This window comes from Cavia porcellus, unplaced genomic scaffold (genome assembly GCF_034190915.1).
Source record: "Cavia porcellus strain 051 isolate PalLab524CR breed Dunkin Hartley unplaced genomic scaffold, mCavPor4.1 scaffold_2, whole genome shotgun sequence".
In the NCBI taxonomy this organism is placed as follows: domain Eukaryota; kingdom Metazoa; phylum Chordata; class Mammalia; order Rodentia; family Caviidae; genus Cavia; species Cavia porcellus.
Window position 1 is genome coordinate 8,693,379 of NW_026947485.1, and position 15,874 is coordinate 8,709,252.

The following is a 15,874-nucleotide window of genomic DNA, read 5'->3' on the forward strand; positions in this document are numbered from 1 at the left end:
GACCCGGAAGCACTTCCTTCTGTTTCTCTTTAGTGGCCATGGCGGCTGCGGCGGCTGCCCGAGCGGTGCTGCTGCCGGCTGCGAGGCGGCGCCTGTGGGGCTTCGCGGAGAGGCTCGTGGTTCCGCGCGCGGACAAGCGGGTGAGCGCCCCCCACGGCCTCGCTGCTTCTGCGCGACGGGGACTGAGCGGGGCGGCGGCGATCCCGGTCGCTGGCCCGGCTCTCCGGTGCTGGGGCCACTGACATCTTGCGTGCAAACTGGGGGATCTTTTCTTTTTCTGGTTCGGGGAGTTGACCCGAGACCTTCGCCCTAAGCTACATACCTAGCCCTTATTTTTGTTTTGAGACAGAGTCTCGCGAAGTGACTAAACTGCCCAGGCTGGGATCCCGTTTGCGATCCTCCTGCCTCAGCCTCCCAGAGTGCTGGGATTACGGGCGTGTGCCACCATGCCCGTCTTTGGGGGAAAACTAGAGAGAAATGGTGCCTCTGTTTTTGCCCCAAACTGAGCTTGTTCAGCTGGGTTACGAACCTTGGGACAGCTCAAGTAAAGCTTGTATTTTCATTTTTTTCGCAAGAGCTTGTAGCTTTCTATAAAGACATAGGGGAATATATAAATATATTTCGCATATAAATAGGTCTATATCTATGTCTGTTGAAGATTTAGTAGTCCAAAGTCAGCAAACTGGGCCGCCAAGGCATGTATTTGGAGGCTCTTCAGCTTATCCTCTTTATCTGTCCTTTAAAAACGTACTGCTCTTCTTGTCACGCAAGGCTCTTTTCTGCGTTGTGTGTAGTTCTTTTTTCCCCTCTCCTTTTCGTGCCCCCCCCCCACATGTTTTCAGCATGGTGAATATGAACTGTATCTAGATAAGTGACGTATTGAAATCGAGCCTGTTTCTCTGGGTCATGGCTACCGATTAGGCTGTTGGCTTTCCTGAGCCTGGGAAGGGCATGTCCGGAATGATGCTGCCGGCTTAGGAAAGTGGTTGGTTAAGGAAGGTATCTAGGCCAGTGGGAGGTGGATCCCAGGGGAGCCAAGGTTAAGGGCAAAGATTTTATTTATTGCGGTACTCAGGATTGAACCAAGAGCGTGATAACTTGGTGTTTTATCACTGAGCTGTACAAGAAAGAGTAGCGAGTCCGAGGTAGATTTGGTTTTCTGATCGCTGTTAAATTCCGAGAGTAACATGGTTGTGCTTCTCCTTCGGCCTCCTCCTCCCGCAAGCCGCTGTGTTTGGGAGGGAGCCGGCTGAGGAGCACCCAGGCAGCCACACAAGTCGTGCTGAATGTTCCTGAGACCCGGGTGACGTGTTTGGAAAATGGCCTCAGAGTGGCCTCTGAGGACTCTGGACTCTCGACGTGCACGGTGAGTGACTCGGGTGGCCAGGAGTGCCATCTGTCTGGGGAGAGAGCAAACTTCGCAGAGCTAGGGGTGCTTCCCAGCGCTGTGCCTCTGGGCAAGTGCTGGTCCACAGAGCCTCACCCACAGCCCTGGACTCTGGGTGCGAACCTTCCCGAGATTCGTGGGCCAGTAGGCGTTTGTCCTTGACAGGTTCCTCTGAGTTGTGAGCCTCTCTTCCAGTCAGCCTTCCATGCAGGAGCTGTGTGCACTGTTTCATGGCTGCATCTGTTTCTTAGAAGCATCTTGTTTATTGTTAGCAATGTCAACGGAGAGGTGTTTCTTGAGCCACACTGTGACTTGTGTCTTACATTCATTTTCTTGCTTATTTGATTTTTAAGGTAATTCTGTGTGGCAGGCATTATTCACATTTCATAGTTAAGAAGCAGGCTCAGGGAAGTCAAAAGGCCTTGTCCAAGGTTGCAGCTAATACATGACTCGACCCTGAGCTTTCTGATGGCCCTGGGTGTTCTTTCTACCAGTTATTCATTGGCTTTGGCAGTGAGTTAGGCCAAGATTCTGGGTCCTCAGTGAAGCGCATAGGTAGGTATTAGTAACAGTAGCAGCAGCTTGACGGTCAGAAATTTAAACCCCAGCTCATAGGAGTGAAGCATCAGCTCACTTTGGGCAAAAAGACTTTAGTGTTAAACTGCAAACTGTGTGTCAAAAGGAAGGAACTGTTTGACTTAGCTGTTCTTTGATTGCGTTAAGGTTGGGCTCTGGATCGATGCTGGGAGTCGCTATGAAGATGAGAAGAACAATGGAACGGCTCACTTTCTGGAGCACATGGCTTTCAAGGCAAGTTGGAAGGCTTATTTACCACAGTGAGTTCCCTTTACTAGGTGGCTTTTTCTCCTGTGTTTGTATGTAACCCAGGGCTTCGTGCCACGCAAGTACTGCACGCAGAGCTCGTCTGCAGTGCTCATTCTCTTTGAAAGCCGTTAAGTGCAAGGTCTGGTATTTTAAAGCTCAGAACGACTCCAGCAGCATTCCATGTTTTATTGTTTCTGTTTTCCTGGGCAGTGTCTGCGATGATTACTGCACTTCATTTGTAAAATTGGAATGAGGGTTTGCTCCTGGAATGCTCTTGGGTTAGCGGAATATGTATCATTTGGAAGCTGAATGTACTTTAGAAACCAAATTTGCCTTTGTATGAAACTGACCTTGGCTCTTGTCCTCTATTTCATTATCTGAATTGTTTAGGAAGATGAAGGATAAAGAAAGGGATCACAATTTGTTTTCCTTTTTTTTCTCCCCCAAGGGCACCAAAAAGAGATCCCAGTTGGACCTGGAACTTGAGATTGAGAACATGGGCGCGCACCTCAACGCCTACACCTCCAGGGAGCAGACCGTGTACTACGCCAAGGCGTTCGCCAAAGACTTGCCCCGAGGTAGCGCCGCTGTTTACCCGGGAGAGGGTGGCATTTTCACACGCGTACAGACATGACGGGGTACTGTTTGATAGCTGTTGTCAAAGAGTGACCCTCAGAAATGTGAAAAAAGCGAACCAGACTCTGGGTGAGGGGCAGCTGTGGTGTCTTTTTCTCCAGATGTGACGGGTGACGTGAAATCGGTCACGGTCGCAGCTCGTGCAGAGTCCCGCAGCACGTGCTGCTTCCTGTGCCTCCAGTTTCTTAACTTGTCTGATACAGAAAACTGTTGGTTTTGAGCAAAATGAGCAAATGTTCATTTACAAGATTGTCATTTATAAAGCAGTAAAATAGAGATAATTTTGACTTTGTAGAAAGAGAATAATTTTGACAGCCGAGCACAGCAGTTTGTGAGTATTTTAAAAACCTTAAAGCAGTGTTATTACATAAAGCATTTTTGCAGTGGAGGAATTAACAACAGAACTTAGTATTTTAGAGCTAATTTGTGGTGTTATTAACCTTAAAGGTCCTCGCGTATAGTGATTTTATTACTCTAAGGTTTGGGGTTCCTCATGGAGGTGTACCAGTGGTGTGAGCGGCACTTGGCCCAGGAGCTCTGTGGCTAAGGCGTCTGTGTGACCCATGTGCTTCCTAGACAGCGTTGCCACTGTACCCTTGTGGAAACTGAGGCCCAGGCTGATTTGACGGATGGCAGGGCGTGCCCCGGTGCGTTTCTTTTGACTCGGATTCATTTGCTTCTACAAGACAGCAGCAAAGCAGGACAGGAGATCCTCACCTGCACATACGTGAAACCTCAGTGCAGTAGAGCGACTGCGGGGGTGGCGGGGGTGGTCCTGGTGAGGCTACAGGGCCGCTGTGTCCTTGGGAGAGCTGTCCCTTGTAGATACCCCTTCCTTTTTTTTTTTTTTTTTTGTTTAAACAGAGCAGCGGGAAAGGTGATGAGGAATAGACAAAGCGGGGAAAGTGGGAAGCTTTCTTTCCTCCTGGCTGCTGGCTGCTGGCTGGTGGAGTGAGGCGTGTGTTGGGGTAGCCACGATTTGCTGGAGGAGTGGAGCGGTTATGTACTGGGGACCTGGCCCAGATCCCCAGCTGCCTGTATGAGGGGCACAGTGAAAGGATAAAATGAGAAACAGACGAATTTATTAATGCTTGATGGGCTGGCTAGTGGGAGGTTGGGAGGACGGCAGAGACCCATGTCCCCCAAGCCAGCCAGTGTATGTGGGAGTGTACAGTGGAGGAGGCCATGGAGATTCGGGGTCAGCGAAGAGCCAGAGGTGGATGACACCACAGGCAGTGCATAATCCTGGGATGACTCAGGAGGGCGGAGATGATCTTCAGCTAAGGACCTCGCTCTGGAATGTTCTTTTCCATCTTAGCAGCTTTAGTCTTAGTGGGTGGGGGAGGATGGCCCATCCCAAAAGAGTTAATGGGAAGTCTCAAAAGGGACACCAGAAGCCCGAGCCTCCATGTGTCCCTGGGAAAGTAAACAGCCTTTGTGAATTCCTGGCCCCCAACAGCTGTGCTCTGCAGAGCTGCTGGTGCTGGGCTCTGCTTGTGGTTTTTACCCCCTCAGCTGGGTGAAGCTGGTGAGGTAATAATTAATTGTTTAGGCTAGAGATCAACACATATTTATGATCACTATTTTTTTCTTTCTGTGGTGCTAGGGTTTGAATCCAGAGCCCTCACACCCACTGAGCTGTATCCCCAACTGCGAAACTGTGTTTTGGGACAGAGCCTCACAAAATCACTAGGTTGCTCAGGATTAGCTAGAATTTGCAATTCTCCTGCCTCAGCCTGCCAGGCTCTTCTTGATAGGCTTACAGGGGCACAGGATACCTGGCTAGGTCACCCATTCTTATCAGTGAGGAACTTGATCACACAGCGGATAACTTTACTGAGAACATTTGCCTTTGGTCAGTTTACTCTTAGCGTCTGTTTTGTCATATTCTTGGCTTAAGGGCCAGGGCCCCTTACAGTGAACGTAAAAACAGTGAACAGAGTTCACAGGTTAAGACTATTATTTTATATTTCATAAAAGTAGGTTATGATTGCAAGAAGGGATTTTTTCTGTTTTTAGAAAGGTATGTAATTTTTCTCATAAAATCTATTTCACTGTTAAGATTTTTACTTAGTTTGAGAGGACACAGCTCCGTAAGGTTCTCGGGGGATGGGCTGTGGATCGTAATGCTTTTCTGGCTCTTTACGTAGCAGTCTCATTGCTAGGAGAACTTGGGTAGAAATACAGATAATTGTCTGTTTTGCAGTTTTTATACAGAACAATCTGTGTTAATTTGCAGATTTCTATGGCATTTGTGAAGTAGGGTTAGGGTCATTTTAAAAGGATGACAATCTAGGATTTAAAAGGTCATTTTAAAGGATTACATTTAGGATTTAGGGTCATTTTAAAAGGATGACAAATCTAGGATTTTCCCCTCCAGTTTCTCTGTACCCACAGTAGTTTGTAGTTTACATTTTTAAATTTTAACATTGTCCTTTTAAATATATTGAATATATGGATGGATTTTCTCAGGTTAGGCACTTTAGTCATCACCGTGTTGGTCAGTGTCGTGGTTTCTGATGTTGGTTCAAGGGTTTAATATTAAAAATGAAGCTTTCTGGTGTCTCTTTGTGTCTCCATTAGCTGTGGAAATTCTTGCTGACATCATACAGAACAGCACCCTGGGAGAGGCAGAGATTGAACGTGAGCGCGGAGTGATCCTCCGAGAGATGCAGGAAGTCGAAACCAATTTACAGGAGGTTGTTTTTGATTATCTTCATGCCACAGCTTATCAGAATACAGCACTCGGACGGACAATTTTGGGACCAACTGAAAATATTAAGTAAGTATAAACATTTTTGATATTTACGAACTTCCAAGAAGTGTGTTTCTAAGGCCCTTTCCCCTTGATTGTCTGAACGGGACTGAAGTTAGCTACAGCTTAGCTTTGCAGAGTTCCTGGGTCTCTGGGCCCAAAGCTGCTCTGCAGTGAGCAGCTGACGGGGTCAGGTTGCCTTCCTTGATGCAGAAAAGTCGAAGTTCTCTGCTACTTCTTGTCTGTGTCCCTTTTCTGCCTGCTTTTAACTCTCAGAATACTGCTAAGGTCCCATTGATTTTAGGTATTTTACCTGGAGGCTGTGCCTTTTATTCCTTTTAAAGTTGACCTACTCCCTTGCAGGTCCATAAACCGTAAGGACTTAGTGGATTACATAACCACACATTACAAGGGGCCGAGGATCGTGCTGGCTGCTGCCGGAGGTGAGTCTGCTTACACCTCTGTAAATGTTCCGTGCAGTTGGCGGGGTAATGTTTTCATCAGCGCCAGCCTGTTGGGAGCTGTCCTCAGAGTCTTTATTTACAAACAGATTGTCTGGAGCGCCTTACGGTAGAGGAATGTGGAGTGCAGGAGCCACTTCCGTGTCTTCTTCTGACACTTTGGTTATGGGCTGAGCCATTCGGTCCAAAGGGTGCACACAGTGGGTTCGCTGACAGGGCGGGATGCAGAGAGCAACCTGAGAGGCACTCACACTGGGGAGCAGGGCTCCCGCTGGAGGAGCGGGAACCTTACCCTGCTCAGGCAGGGACGGGCTCTTCCTCCCATCAGGGAGTCCCTGGCTCAGATGTGGGGAGCATGGAGACCCTGAGAATGGGCACCGAGCACCCAGAGCTGCAGGCGACAGCACACTTCCTCCTGAGAGGAGAGCCAGTTCACGTCCTTCCCTGGCAGGCTGAATTGAGGCCAGCAGTGCATTTTAATTGGGTTCCAGTTTTTGCCGTCTTTTAGTATCAGACGCGGTGGAGACAGTGCGAGGTGTTCCCCTCCGTCCGGACGTTGCAGTGAGCTGCCGGCTGCTCTGGGAACATTGGAGAGGGGGCCATGAAGGGCAGGTGTCTCGGACTGGGTGCTCACTCCTGGCGGCTCCCAGCAGCTCACGTCACTTCGCGTGTTGTCTGAGGTCTGCTGTGCCTGGTGCCATGTGGGGCTCCATGGCTTGGACCTGCCTGGCTCAGGTGGGGACCCAAGAAGACAGCTTTGGCCGAGATTCGCACAGCTCAGAGCCCCCAGGGAGCCTGGCGCAGGTGGCATCTTAGCAAGCTGGCGCCTGACATGTGATGGCAGCTTAACTCAGGGAGCCAGACCGGTTTCCGCCGCAGCCCAACCTTCTGATGTGTCGTCCTGGCCGCCGTTTAGCTCATAATCTTCAGGATGTGTAGCTTTGCAGTGCTAAATGAACTTTTATCTGCCGTCTTAAAAAAAAAAGCCAGTTCCCCTGCCCTACAGATTGTGGCGGGTAGAGATGGAGTGAAGTGTGTGGCCTGGCCAACCAAGGGTGGACTAGGTCATAGCAAAGGGGACGTGGGTGTGGCCTATGGACTGCGGCTAAGCATCTCCCCCCTGCGCCTGCCGTCCTGTACCGTGCGTGATCTTGTCACCCTGTGGACTGATACCTAGTGTGACCCCTCCACAGTGAGTGCCCAAACAGTAGACCGTCGGTTACTGTCCTGTTTTACGCTAATGAGTTTTGCAATGTTAGTGTAAGCGGTGTTTTCATATTCTAACGGGTGTTGTAAAGAAATCTTAGAGCAGTGTTTTTTGAAGCACGTACACATATTTGAATTTACAAGTTTATGTCTGAGAAACCTCTGGGCTGGGTGTGGTGGTGCCTGCCCCTCATCCCAGGACTGCCTGAGTTCCTGATGCACAGCGAGAGCCCCCCTCTCCTCGCCGGGGAGCCTTCATGGCTGAATCTCTTGGGGCCCCAGGTTTGGATAGTGAGACACACAGAATCTGAGCCCCACATTTTGGATGTTGAATTAGTGAGTGTGTGGACAGCAGTGGATATGTTGAGACTGGAGAAGAAGCTGCTTTGTCCTGCAGTTTTGATGGCAGAATTCCAAGAATAAAGGTTGTCCATCTTGCTTTGAGTGAGATGGGGCTCTTTGTGTTTCTTCCTACTTGATAAGGGGGAGCACTGGAAATTGGTCTCTGGGTAGGTTGTGTCCTAGAGCTAGGTGTAAGGATTTGGTAAGAACCAGTGTCTCACCTGTCCTTGTGAGTACCCTGCTGTGTTGATGAAAGCTGTACAGCCTCAGGCCATACTGACTCGAGGACAAAGCAGAGATGGCAGCTCCAGCCCCCCTGGAACCCGTTTACCAGCTCTCAGCAGTCGGGCTCTCACTCGGCCTGTGCGGCTGCTGGATGGGAGCATATTTCCCTTCATTTAGGTGTTTCCCACGATGAGCTGCTGGACTTAGCGAAGTTTCATTTTGGTGACTCTCTGTGTGCACACCAAGGAGAGATGCCGGCTCTGCCTCCCTGTCAGTTCACGGGAAGCGAGGTAGGGCCAGCCTGCGGCCGGAGTTAGCCTGCTGGGTGACTTCGGTTTCATCTGCAGACGGATATACGAAGTATTTCCCAGGAGTAAGGCTCAAGCTTCAGAAAGGGGAGGAGGACGGGTACTGTACTTCCTTTCCTGCCCAGGCCCTGTCATTTAACTACTGATTCTCCTGAGGGAGGAAGGTTTTAAGAGCAGTGTTGTAATTTGGTCTTTGTATATTTTTCTTTGGCAGTGTGCCTAAGACATATGTTAAGATACAAAAATAACCGTACCATCAAAAAGACCTAAAATCTTGCTCAGGGAGTTTGCTCTCGGCTTAATTCTGCCCACGATACATGTGTCATTTGTTGGGTGGTTACAAGCCAGAGTTTGCACGGAATCTGCTACTCATCACTTTGAGCTTAGTCTCACTTGGTTTGCCACTTTGAAGATGCTGCTCAAAATTGTATCTGGAAGGTCTAACATGGTAGTTGCATAGAACTGTAGTATTGGCAGTATCGAAGCAAACCTGTAATGTATTTGTTTAAATTTTGATAGAAAAATACAGATTGACATATACAAGATGGATTTCAGTAGGGATCCTGTGGGGTAAGTCTTTGTCGTAGGCCTGGCGTGATGGTGTGTGCCTGTAAGCCCAGCGCAGGGACGCTGAGGCAGGATTGTGAATTCAAGTCCAGCTTGGCTACCTTAGTGACTGTAAGACTGCCCCAGAATAAAGGAGAGCTGGGGGTCCGGAGGCTGGAGGCCCTGGCTTCTCTGTGTACTGCCCCCTCCCCACTTTAACTTAGGCCAGTTTCCTGAACTACAGTGCAATGAGTTCCAATAGGCTAAAGAAAAAAGTAGTAATGGTGAACATTTTAACTTGGCAGTTAATGGGACTAGAAACTCGTCCTTCTCGCGAGGCACGCTGCGCAGCAGCACCTAAACCTTTTTTTTTTTTTTTGTGATAGGGTCTCTCTGTGCAGTTCAGGCCGGTCTTGAGCTCACCTTATAGCCTAGGCTGGTCTTGAACTCGCAAAGATCCTCCTGCCTCAGCCTCCCGAGTGCTGGGATTATAGGCGTGAGCCACCATGCCCAGCTGCAACACCTAAACCTTAACAAGGTGTTTTGATTTTGCGTTGTAGATCCGTGTGCGGGACGACAAGATGCCCCTGGCGCACCTCGCCATAGCCGTGGAAGCGGTCGGGTGGGCGCACCCCGATACCATCTGCCTCATGGTTGCAAACACACTCATTGGCAACTGGGATCGCTCTTTCGGGGGAGGGATGGTGAGCCACTTAGCCTCTCCTGAGAAATGAAAAATTACTTTCTAAACACACTGTTTGTAGGAGTTTGTTCCCTCTTTGAAATGCAAAATACTGCTTTGTTCTGTGGGTTTTAAAATACAAACTGACCTGAGTTGCATTTGGGTTAGAAAAAGTATTTTTTTTGTCACCACAGAAATCAGTAGTGGGATAGCTGGAAAATAAAAATGGAAGAATTACACTTAATGTTATAATAATAGTAAATTACTAGTACAATAGTTTCTAATAACTATAGTAATTACTAATATTACTAGATCATTCATATTCTAATTGTAATTACGAAGGTGATTAATTTGCTTTTCATTAGTGCACAATGCAGAATTCAGGGGTGGGCTGGGGATTTAGCTCAGCGGCATAAGCACCTGCCTTGCAAGCAGGCAGTCGTGAGTTTGATCCCTGGTACCTATAAAAATGAAAAAGACAAAAAAAAAAAAAAAAAAGAATTCAGGGGTAAAGAAACATCTGTAATTTACCCTGAAACTTGAAAAATCATGTAAGGAAAAAACAGACATGATAAAATCCAGTTAAAAAAATTTGGATAAAGGGATTTTTTTGCATTTTTTTTTTACAATTCCCAAAGTCTGAAATTCAAGACAGAATAAGATTTGTCTGAAATATTTCTTTAAACTGTATTTCACATAAGTACTTTTAGGTTCACATGCAGTATTCACATCCTTAGATATATGTGATCAGAGGCCTATAAAAGGGTTGATAACGCAGTATACTGCTTCATAATTAGGTGTGGTTATGTATTAACTAGGAGGACTGAGTGCTTCTATACTGGGCATTGGGTCAGATGAGCATAATTCTTGGCCTCATTTAATTTTATTACTAAGTTGCTGGATAAAACCCAGAAACTTGGCGGAGCATGGTGGTGCACGCCACCTCCGGAGGCTGAGGCAGGAGGGTTGCCATAAACTCAAGGCCAGCATGAACTACATGGCAAGACTGTCTTAAAAAAGTAAATACAAATGAGAAATTTAGGCATTTGTTTGCTGTGTAAATCATTTTCTTTGTGGTACTCTGGACACGGTATCTACGGTTCTCTTGTCTCTCTTACAGAACTTATCTAGCAAGCTGGCCCAGCTCACTTGTCACGGCAATCTCTGCCACAGCTTCCAGTCTTTCAACACCTCCTACACGGACACAGGGCTGTGGGGACTCTACATGGTTTGTGAGCCGGCCACCATTGCAGACATGGTACACGCTGTGCAAAAAGAATGGTGAGAAAGTAACTTGAGTTTCAGTCTCGACTAGGGTTTGTGTTCTGAGCCCTCTTTCTTGTGTTTGTGATGGTAATTTTATCTTTTAAAGCAGCAGCAGTGATTGTCATGTTTTTAAACAGATATTTTTTAGAAGTCTGAACCTGGTTTTATAAATTCTTAATCCTTCAAAAGTTCTAGATCTTAGAACCTTAAAACCCAGGTACAGATTGTTTAGGAAATGTCTTAATCTGGCTTGGAAAGGCAGGGTATAAAAGTGATCTAAAGATCCCACTGGTGATGGGAAATGTTTTCATGAGGAAACAGGCTAGTGTTTGAGTCAGCAGGCAGAGGCAGGCTCTTAGCGTCTCAGAAGCTACACTCAGTTTCCTCCAGTGTTCTTCAGTGGCTTCCCACTCTATAGCCCAACTCTATAATGTCATGTATGAATCGTAACATTAGTGTTGTATCATTAAATATAGACATAACAATTATTAGGTTTATTTTTTGATACTGAGGAATCAAACTCACAACCTTGAGCTTGCCAAGCGGGCACTTATGCCACTGAGCTAAATTCTTGGCCCCTTACTAGGTTTAGGTTAAATTTAACTAAATTTCTTGAAAAACTGACAAATGACCTAATGACCAAATCCTGTTGACGGATGTGGATTTGTGTCATCTCAAAGTGATTTTAGTGTTTCTCAAAATGGTCAGCCCGTTTTTGTAGTATATTAAACATCTGTGTGTGTTGAGCAATGAGAAATCTATATATGTAATTTCTGAGAAAACAGTAACTGGAGAAATCGGATTGTTTTACAATTTGCTTACTAGGATTATTAGTAATTTCAACTTAAGTTGAGTTACAGTACTTGTAAATTGAAGAATGTTATACAGAATATGTAATGTCCTTTAGAGCATTAACCTCTAAAATTATGTAATACTTTCTAATTTTTTTTTGGTACTGGGGATCAGACTCACAACTTGCTTTCCAATGATTTTATAGTACCAGTTTCCGTGTGTATTTCAGGATGCGACTCTGCACCAGTGTAACTGACAGTGAAGTTGCACGAGCCAGAAATCTCCTGAAAACAAACATGCTATTGCAGCTTGATGGTAGGGAAGCCTCGGGGCTGGGGACATGGCTCGGGTTTGGGTCTAGTCCCTGCCAAAACGGAAGAAACCCAAACTTCAGTCTTGTCTCCAGACATGCAGTCTGTAGCTTAATACTTAGCTTTTCTTTTTAAAACAGGTTCTACGCCAATCTGTGAGGATATTGGCAGGCAGATGTTATGCTACAATAGGAGAATTCCCATCCCTGAGCTTGAAGCAAGGATTGATGTAAGTAGTCTACCTTAGGTACAGTTGGGACTTATGTAAAAAGGTAATTATTACAGAGGCTGACTGAGTTTTAAAAGTCCCAGGTATAGAATCTCTTTACTGTGAAAAGCTCAGGGTGATGGGACCTTTCCTGCTTTAGGCTGTGAACGCTGAGACTCTTCGAGAAGTCTGCACCAAGTATATCTACGACAAGAGCCCCGCCGTTGCTGCTGTTGGTAAGCCTGGCTCCTGTGGTCCTGTGCGGAAAGGCGGCGTGTCCTTCCCATTCAGTTTGAAATGCCTTCTTTTTAATCCACAGGTCCTATTGAGCAGCTACCAGACTTTAACCAGATTCGCAGTAACATGTGCTGGATTCGTGGTTAAAATGCTTGTAATCAAAAGTATTTGAGCGCGAGTCTATAAAACTGCCTATTATGAACTGTCAGTCCCTGAAGAAAAAAGTAAGCGTGAATGTGTTTGGAAAGCTTTGACTGAGATTCAGGGTAAGATTACCACCTTGATGATTGCTTTGTGTAACATCAGTCTTAGTGCTCTGAGAAATAGCATTAGAAGCAGCACACATTCAAATTATTACCATAAATATAATTTTAGAAATAAAAAATTTATACAGTGTTTTCAGTTTTATTATAAAAATGCACACACAGCGAGGATTGTCGTTACGTCACTTCCTGGCTCTACTTGCGTTCAGCACTTGCTCTTGAGCAGCTTTCTTTGCTTTTACCATCTCAACAAGTTCCTAGGAGAGAGAATGGTGTCATTAAAGAGCTGTCACTTTAATAAGACACATCCAGTTGACGTTTATAGGGACTCGGGTTTAGCTCAGCAGCATAAGCACCTGTCTGGCAAGTGCAAGGTCCTGAGTTCGAGGTCTAGTACCGGACCAAAAAAAAAAACCACCTAAACACCAGCATAGTGTTCATGAAGTTTCCAAGGTTGGTCATTTGTTTGTAATGTCTATAGCCCTGGGACCACTTAGGCAGTCAGACAATCATGAGGATACCTATTACTACCCAAGCAACAGACATAATCAATGCAAACTGCATCACGTTACAGTGTGAACGATGATGAGGTCTATAAACCAGAAGGGGACCACCTTGTATCGTTTCATGCAGTCCTTCTTTGTCCTGCCTGGAACCGCTTCAGCGATTTTTTCCCATCTCTCAGGTGTGTTTACAGGATACGTTTTCAAAGCTTGTTCCAAAAGCTTCTGCTCTTCTGTTGTCCATGGGGTGAAATCAGTGCACGGACCTGTTGAAGGAGAAATAGCTGCCTCATTCTCTGGGGTCTTCGCACCTACTGTATACTCAGCAGACCTTTCACTGTTGGTTAACTTGCTGGGTAGGGCCCTGGGAGGCTGGAGGAGGGAACCGGCCAAGCACCAGGGATTCAGTGGCACACAAGCAAGCTTAAGGTCAGCATCTCCCAGTCCCATGGGGACAATCTGAGCACTCCACTGCTGGCGCAGTCACTGTGAGGGCCTATGTCTAGATGCTCCCACAGGCGCTGCTTTCCAGAGGTGGCTCAACCTACAGCACGTGAGGATTAAGTGGGCCCACTGACTGGTTTGGCACAGGCTGGCAGCATACCAGGAACAGGAAGAGGGCTAATGTGCTCTGGCCCATCTCTCCTCTGCGATGCCCCTCTGCCCACAGCACCCTGCCTTGAGCTCCACACTGAGCTCAAATAAACTTCCCTCCTGTAATGTGTGTCGGATATTTTGTCTCAGCAGCAAAGCACTTATAGCTGACACACATGGAATGTGTGAACAACACACACAGGGTGGGGATGTAGCTCAGGCTCGGTGCCTGCCTGGCCAGTACTAAGCCCAGAGTTCAATTTCCAGTAGTCCCCTCCTCCCCCGTAAAGAAACCCAAACACAAACACGTTACTTCAGGAGTTACTTCAGGACGTGAGGCATCAGCCCGCTTCTGCAGTGAGGGGCAATGTTAAAGGCGGCACGCAGCACCCATACAAACACCAGAAGTCGGTCCACTGGTTACAGTTAACATTCGGAGAATTCTTTCCTAATTAAAACACATACTCTAAACAATGCCTACCTATAGTTTTTTTTGAGGGCAGCTTTCCAATCCTGAGTTCTTTGTTGGATTTCCTTTTATTGGCCTCAGGGTCTCCTTGATTTAACAGGTTTACGGAAAGGAGCGGGAAATAAACCCTCTTGATGTCTCTGCTCTGTGCTGAAACCTGCACTTCGTTACTTCTGAAAAGCCCAAACCCTGCCCAGCTCACACAAGCATCCTGGGGTTTTACAAGCACAGCGCGATTTCCTCCCCCTCCACAAAATATGGTCAGTCTTGGATTTCCAAGCTGGGAATAATGAACCAGACTAAGAGAGCTACCCCTGGGACTACCAGGTGTGATGGCTACAGTTTACCATGTAATTAAGTCTCCAAAAATGTGTTGAATTATGATCTAAAAAGCAAACTCAAGATTACTTGAGGGAAGGACTGGTCTCTCGACAATGCTTTCAGTGAAACCTCACAAAGCAAACTCTTCAAACACTCTGTCACAGTTTAACAACTTTGTATTACATCCCACGTGAACAGAAGCTCCCAAGTAGAAAAAGCCTTGTTGCAAGTGTGACGCTGGCTAACACTTCCCTTTCACAACCTCCTAAAGTGGTTTGTGACTCAGTGATGGTCCTGATCTGGAGTCAGAGGAGCAGCAGCTCACCCATGACAGTGACAGCACGTTAACAGTTCCTGTCTTTGCTTTAAATGCTCCTGAAGAGTAGAAGAAACCCTGGGTTCCCCAAATGTAAACCTACCACGGGTGCTGCTTTCTTTTCTACAGACATACACTGTTCTCTCTTTACTCCTAAATCTGAGTTTCCCTTAAAAACCAGGACACTGTTGACACTAGTAATTTTGTAAAATCAGGAAATAAGCTGATAAAATGCTGTTACTTCTTCACTGTCCCCACAGTATCCTCAAGGCTGATCTGCAGGGATGGTGGCAGAAGTGAACCTCTGACCTCTGTAGCTCGTGTCTGCTCCCATCATTCCGAGCACAGATCCGAGGTCTGCTGTGTCTTCAAGCAGCCTGGGATCATGGCAAGCACTTTGTTTTTAGAAAGCCAAACCTACCTTCGAATCGCTCTGACGGGGTTGCGGTATCTGCTTGAGGTACCACTCCGTGCTCTTTCCTGAACTTGTCAAAAGCCTTCCTGTTTATGTCGTCTTTCTGATGAGGGTCTGAGAAAGAGTTTAATACATTAACCAACCATTCAGTCCTTCATTAAAAGCATAAATTACGTGAAGAATATATGTCCAAAGTGACAAGACGATTTCTCAGAGCGGACTCACCAAGCTTCTGGAGACTCTTGGCTTTGCCAATGACATCTTTGGCTGTTCTTTTGACGCCAGAAGAAGAATGTATGTTCATGTAGTTAGCAATAACTTCCCACCTAGAGCAATAGGTGGGTTTAGTAATAGTAAGGAAACACCACAGAAACTGAATTCTCACTGCAGAAGGTTAGTTATCCTAAGAATGAGCTTGAAATTCGTCTAATGATGCTTTTAAACCACCTTAATATTCCCTGGATAATAATTCATATTCAAATAACCACAATTTTGCTTTTAATTTGTACAACACCTTACGAACTCTGTAGAAGGCAACAGACATTAAACCGAGCACTTGTGTTCGCTGCCCACCCTGTACACCCGACTCGTCTTAAGAGATCGTGTGAAAAACCACCTCCGCTTCCTCATCTTCAGAACCAGGGAGGCCGCGTCTCTACGGGACTTTCGGTTTTGACCCTAGCCTCTGAAGGAAGCGGTGGGAAGCAAACAGCTAAGACTGAAGGAAACTGCGGACACTAAACCCAGTGCCCAGCACCTCGTCTGACCGGAGATCTCTCCCCTCTTTGGTTTCCCGAGGGGCTGGG

The 15,874-nt window shown here is 46.6% G+C and overlaps 2 protein-coding genes across 3 annotated transcripts in view; one reads left to right on the plus strand and one right to left on the minus strand.

The window, feature by feature from the left end:
• Pmpcb (peptidase, mitochondrial processing subunit beta) lies at positions 1 to 12,583 on the plus strand. Its single transcript, XM_003469857.5, has 13 exons — positions 1 to 140; positions 1,226 to 1,366; positions 2,111 to 2,197; positions 2,661 to 2,790; positions 5,432 to 5,630; positions 5,967 to 6,046; positions 8,015 to 8,127; positions 9,252 to 9,395; positions 10,494 to 10,654; positions 11,661 to 11,746; positions 11,883 to 11,971; positions 12,111 to 12,186; positions 12,270 to 12,583. Exons 1-13 carry the CDS (start codon positions 39 to 41, stop codon positions 12,332 to 12,334), a joined length of 1,473 nt encoding a protein of 490 aa, XP_003469905.1. The 5' UTR covers positions 1 to 38; the 3' UTR covers positions 12,335 to 12,583.
• Positions 12,533 to 15,874, minus strand: part of Dnajc2 (DnaJ heat shock protein family (Hsp40) member C2) — a 20,021-nt gene continuing 16,679 nt past the window's right edge. For both annotated transcript variants that reach the window (XM_063237741.1, XM_063237747.1), the window contains exons 14-17: positions 15,294 to 15,394; positions 15,075 to 15,182; positions 13,065 to 13,219; positions 12,533 to 12,707 (exon numbers count right to left, since the gene is read on the minus strand). In XM_063237741.1, the coding sequence (XP_063093811.1) occupies positions 12,633 to 12,707; positions 13,065 to 13,219; positions 15,075 to 15,182; positions 15,294 to 15,394 (439 nt within the window). In that variant the 3' untranslated portion in view covers positions 12,533 to 12,632. The remainder of the gene's footprint in view (positions 12,708 to 13,064; positions 13,220 to 15,074; positions 15,183 to 15,293; positions 15,395 to 15,874) is intronic.

What these genes read in the sequence shown, in the direction of transcription:
- Pmpcb (XM_003469857.5), top strand. Translation starts at nt 39, where the DNA reads ATGGCGGCTGCGGCGGCTGCCCGAGCGGTGCTGCTGCCGGCTGCGAGG. An exon ending in GTCAGTTCACGGGAAGCGAG is followed by an intron (nt 8,128 to 9,251) that starts GTAGGGCCAGCC and finishes TTTGCGTTGTAG; the next exon opens with ATCCGTGTGCGGGACGACAA. An exon ending in CACGCTGTGCAAAAAGAATG is followed by an intron (nt 10,655 to 11,660) that starts GTGAGAAAGTAA and finishes TGTGTATTTCAG; the next exon opens with GATGCGACTCTGCACCAGTG.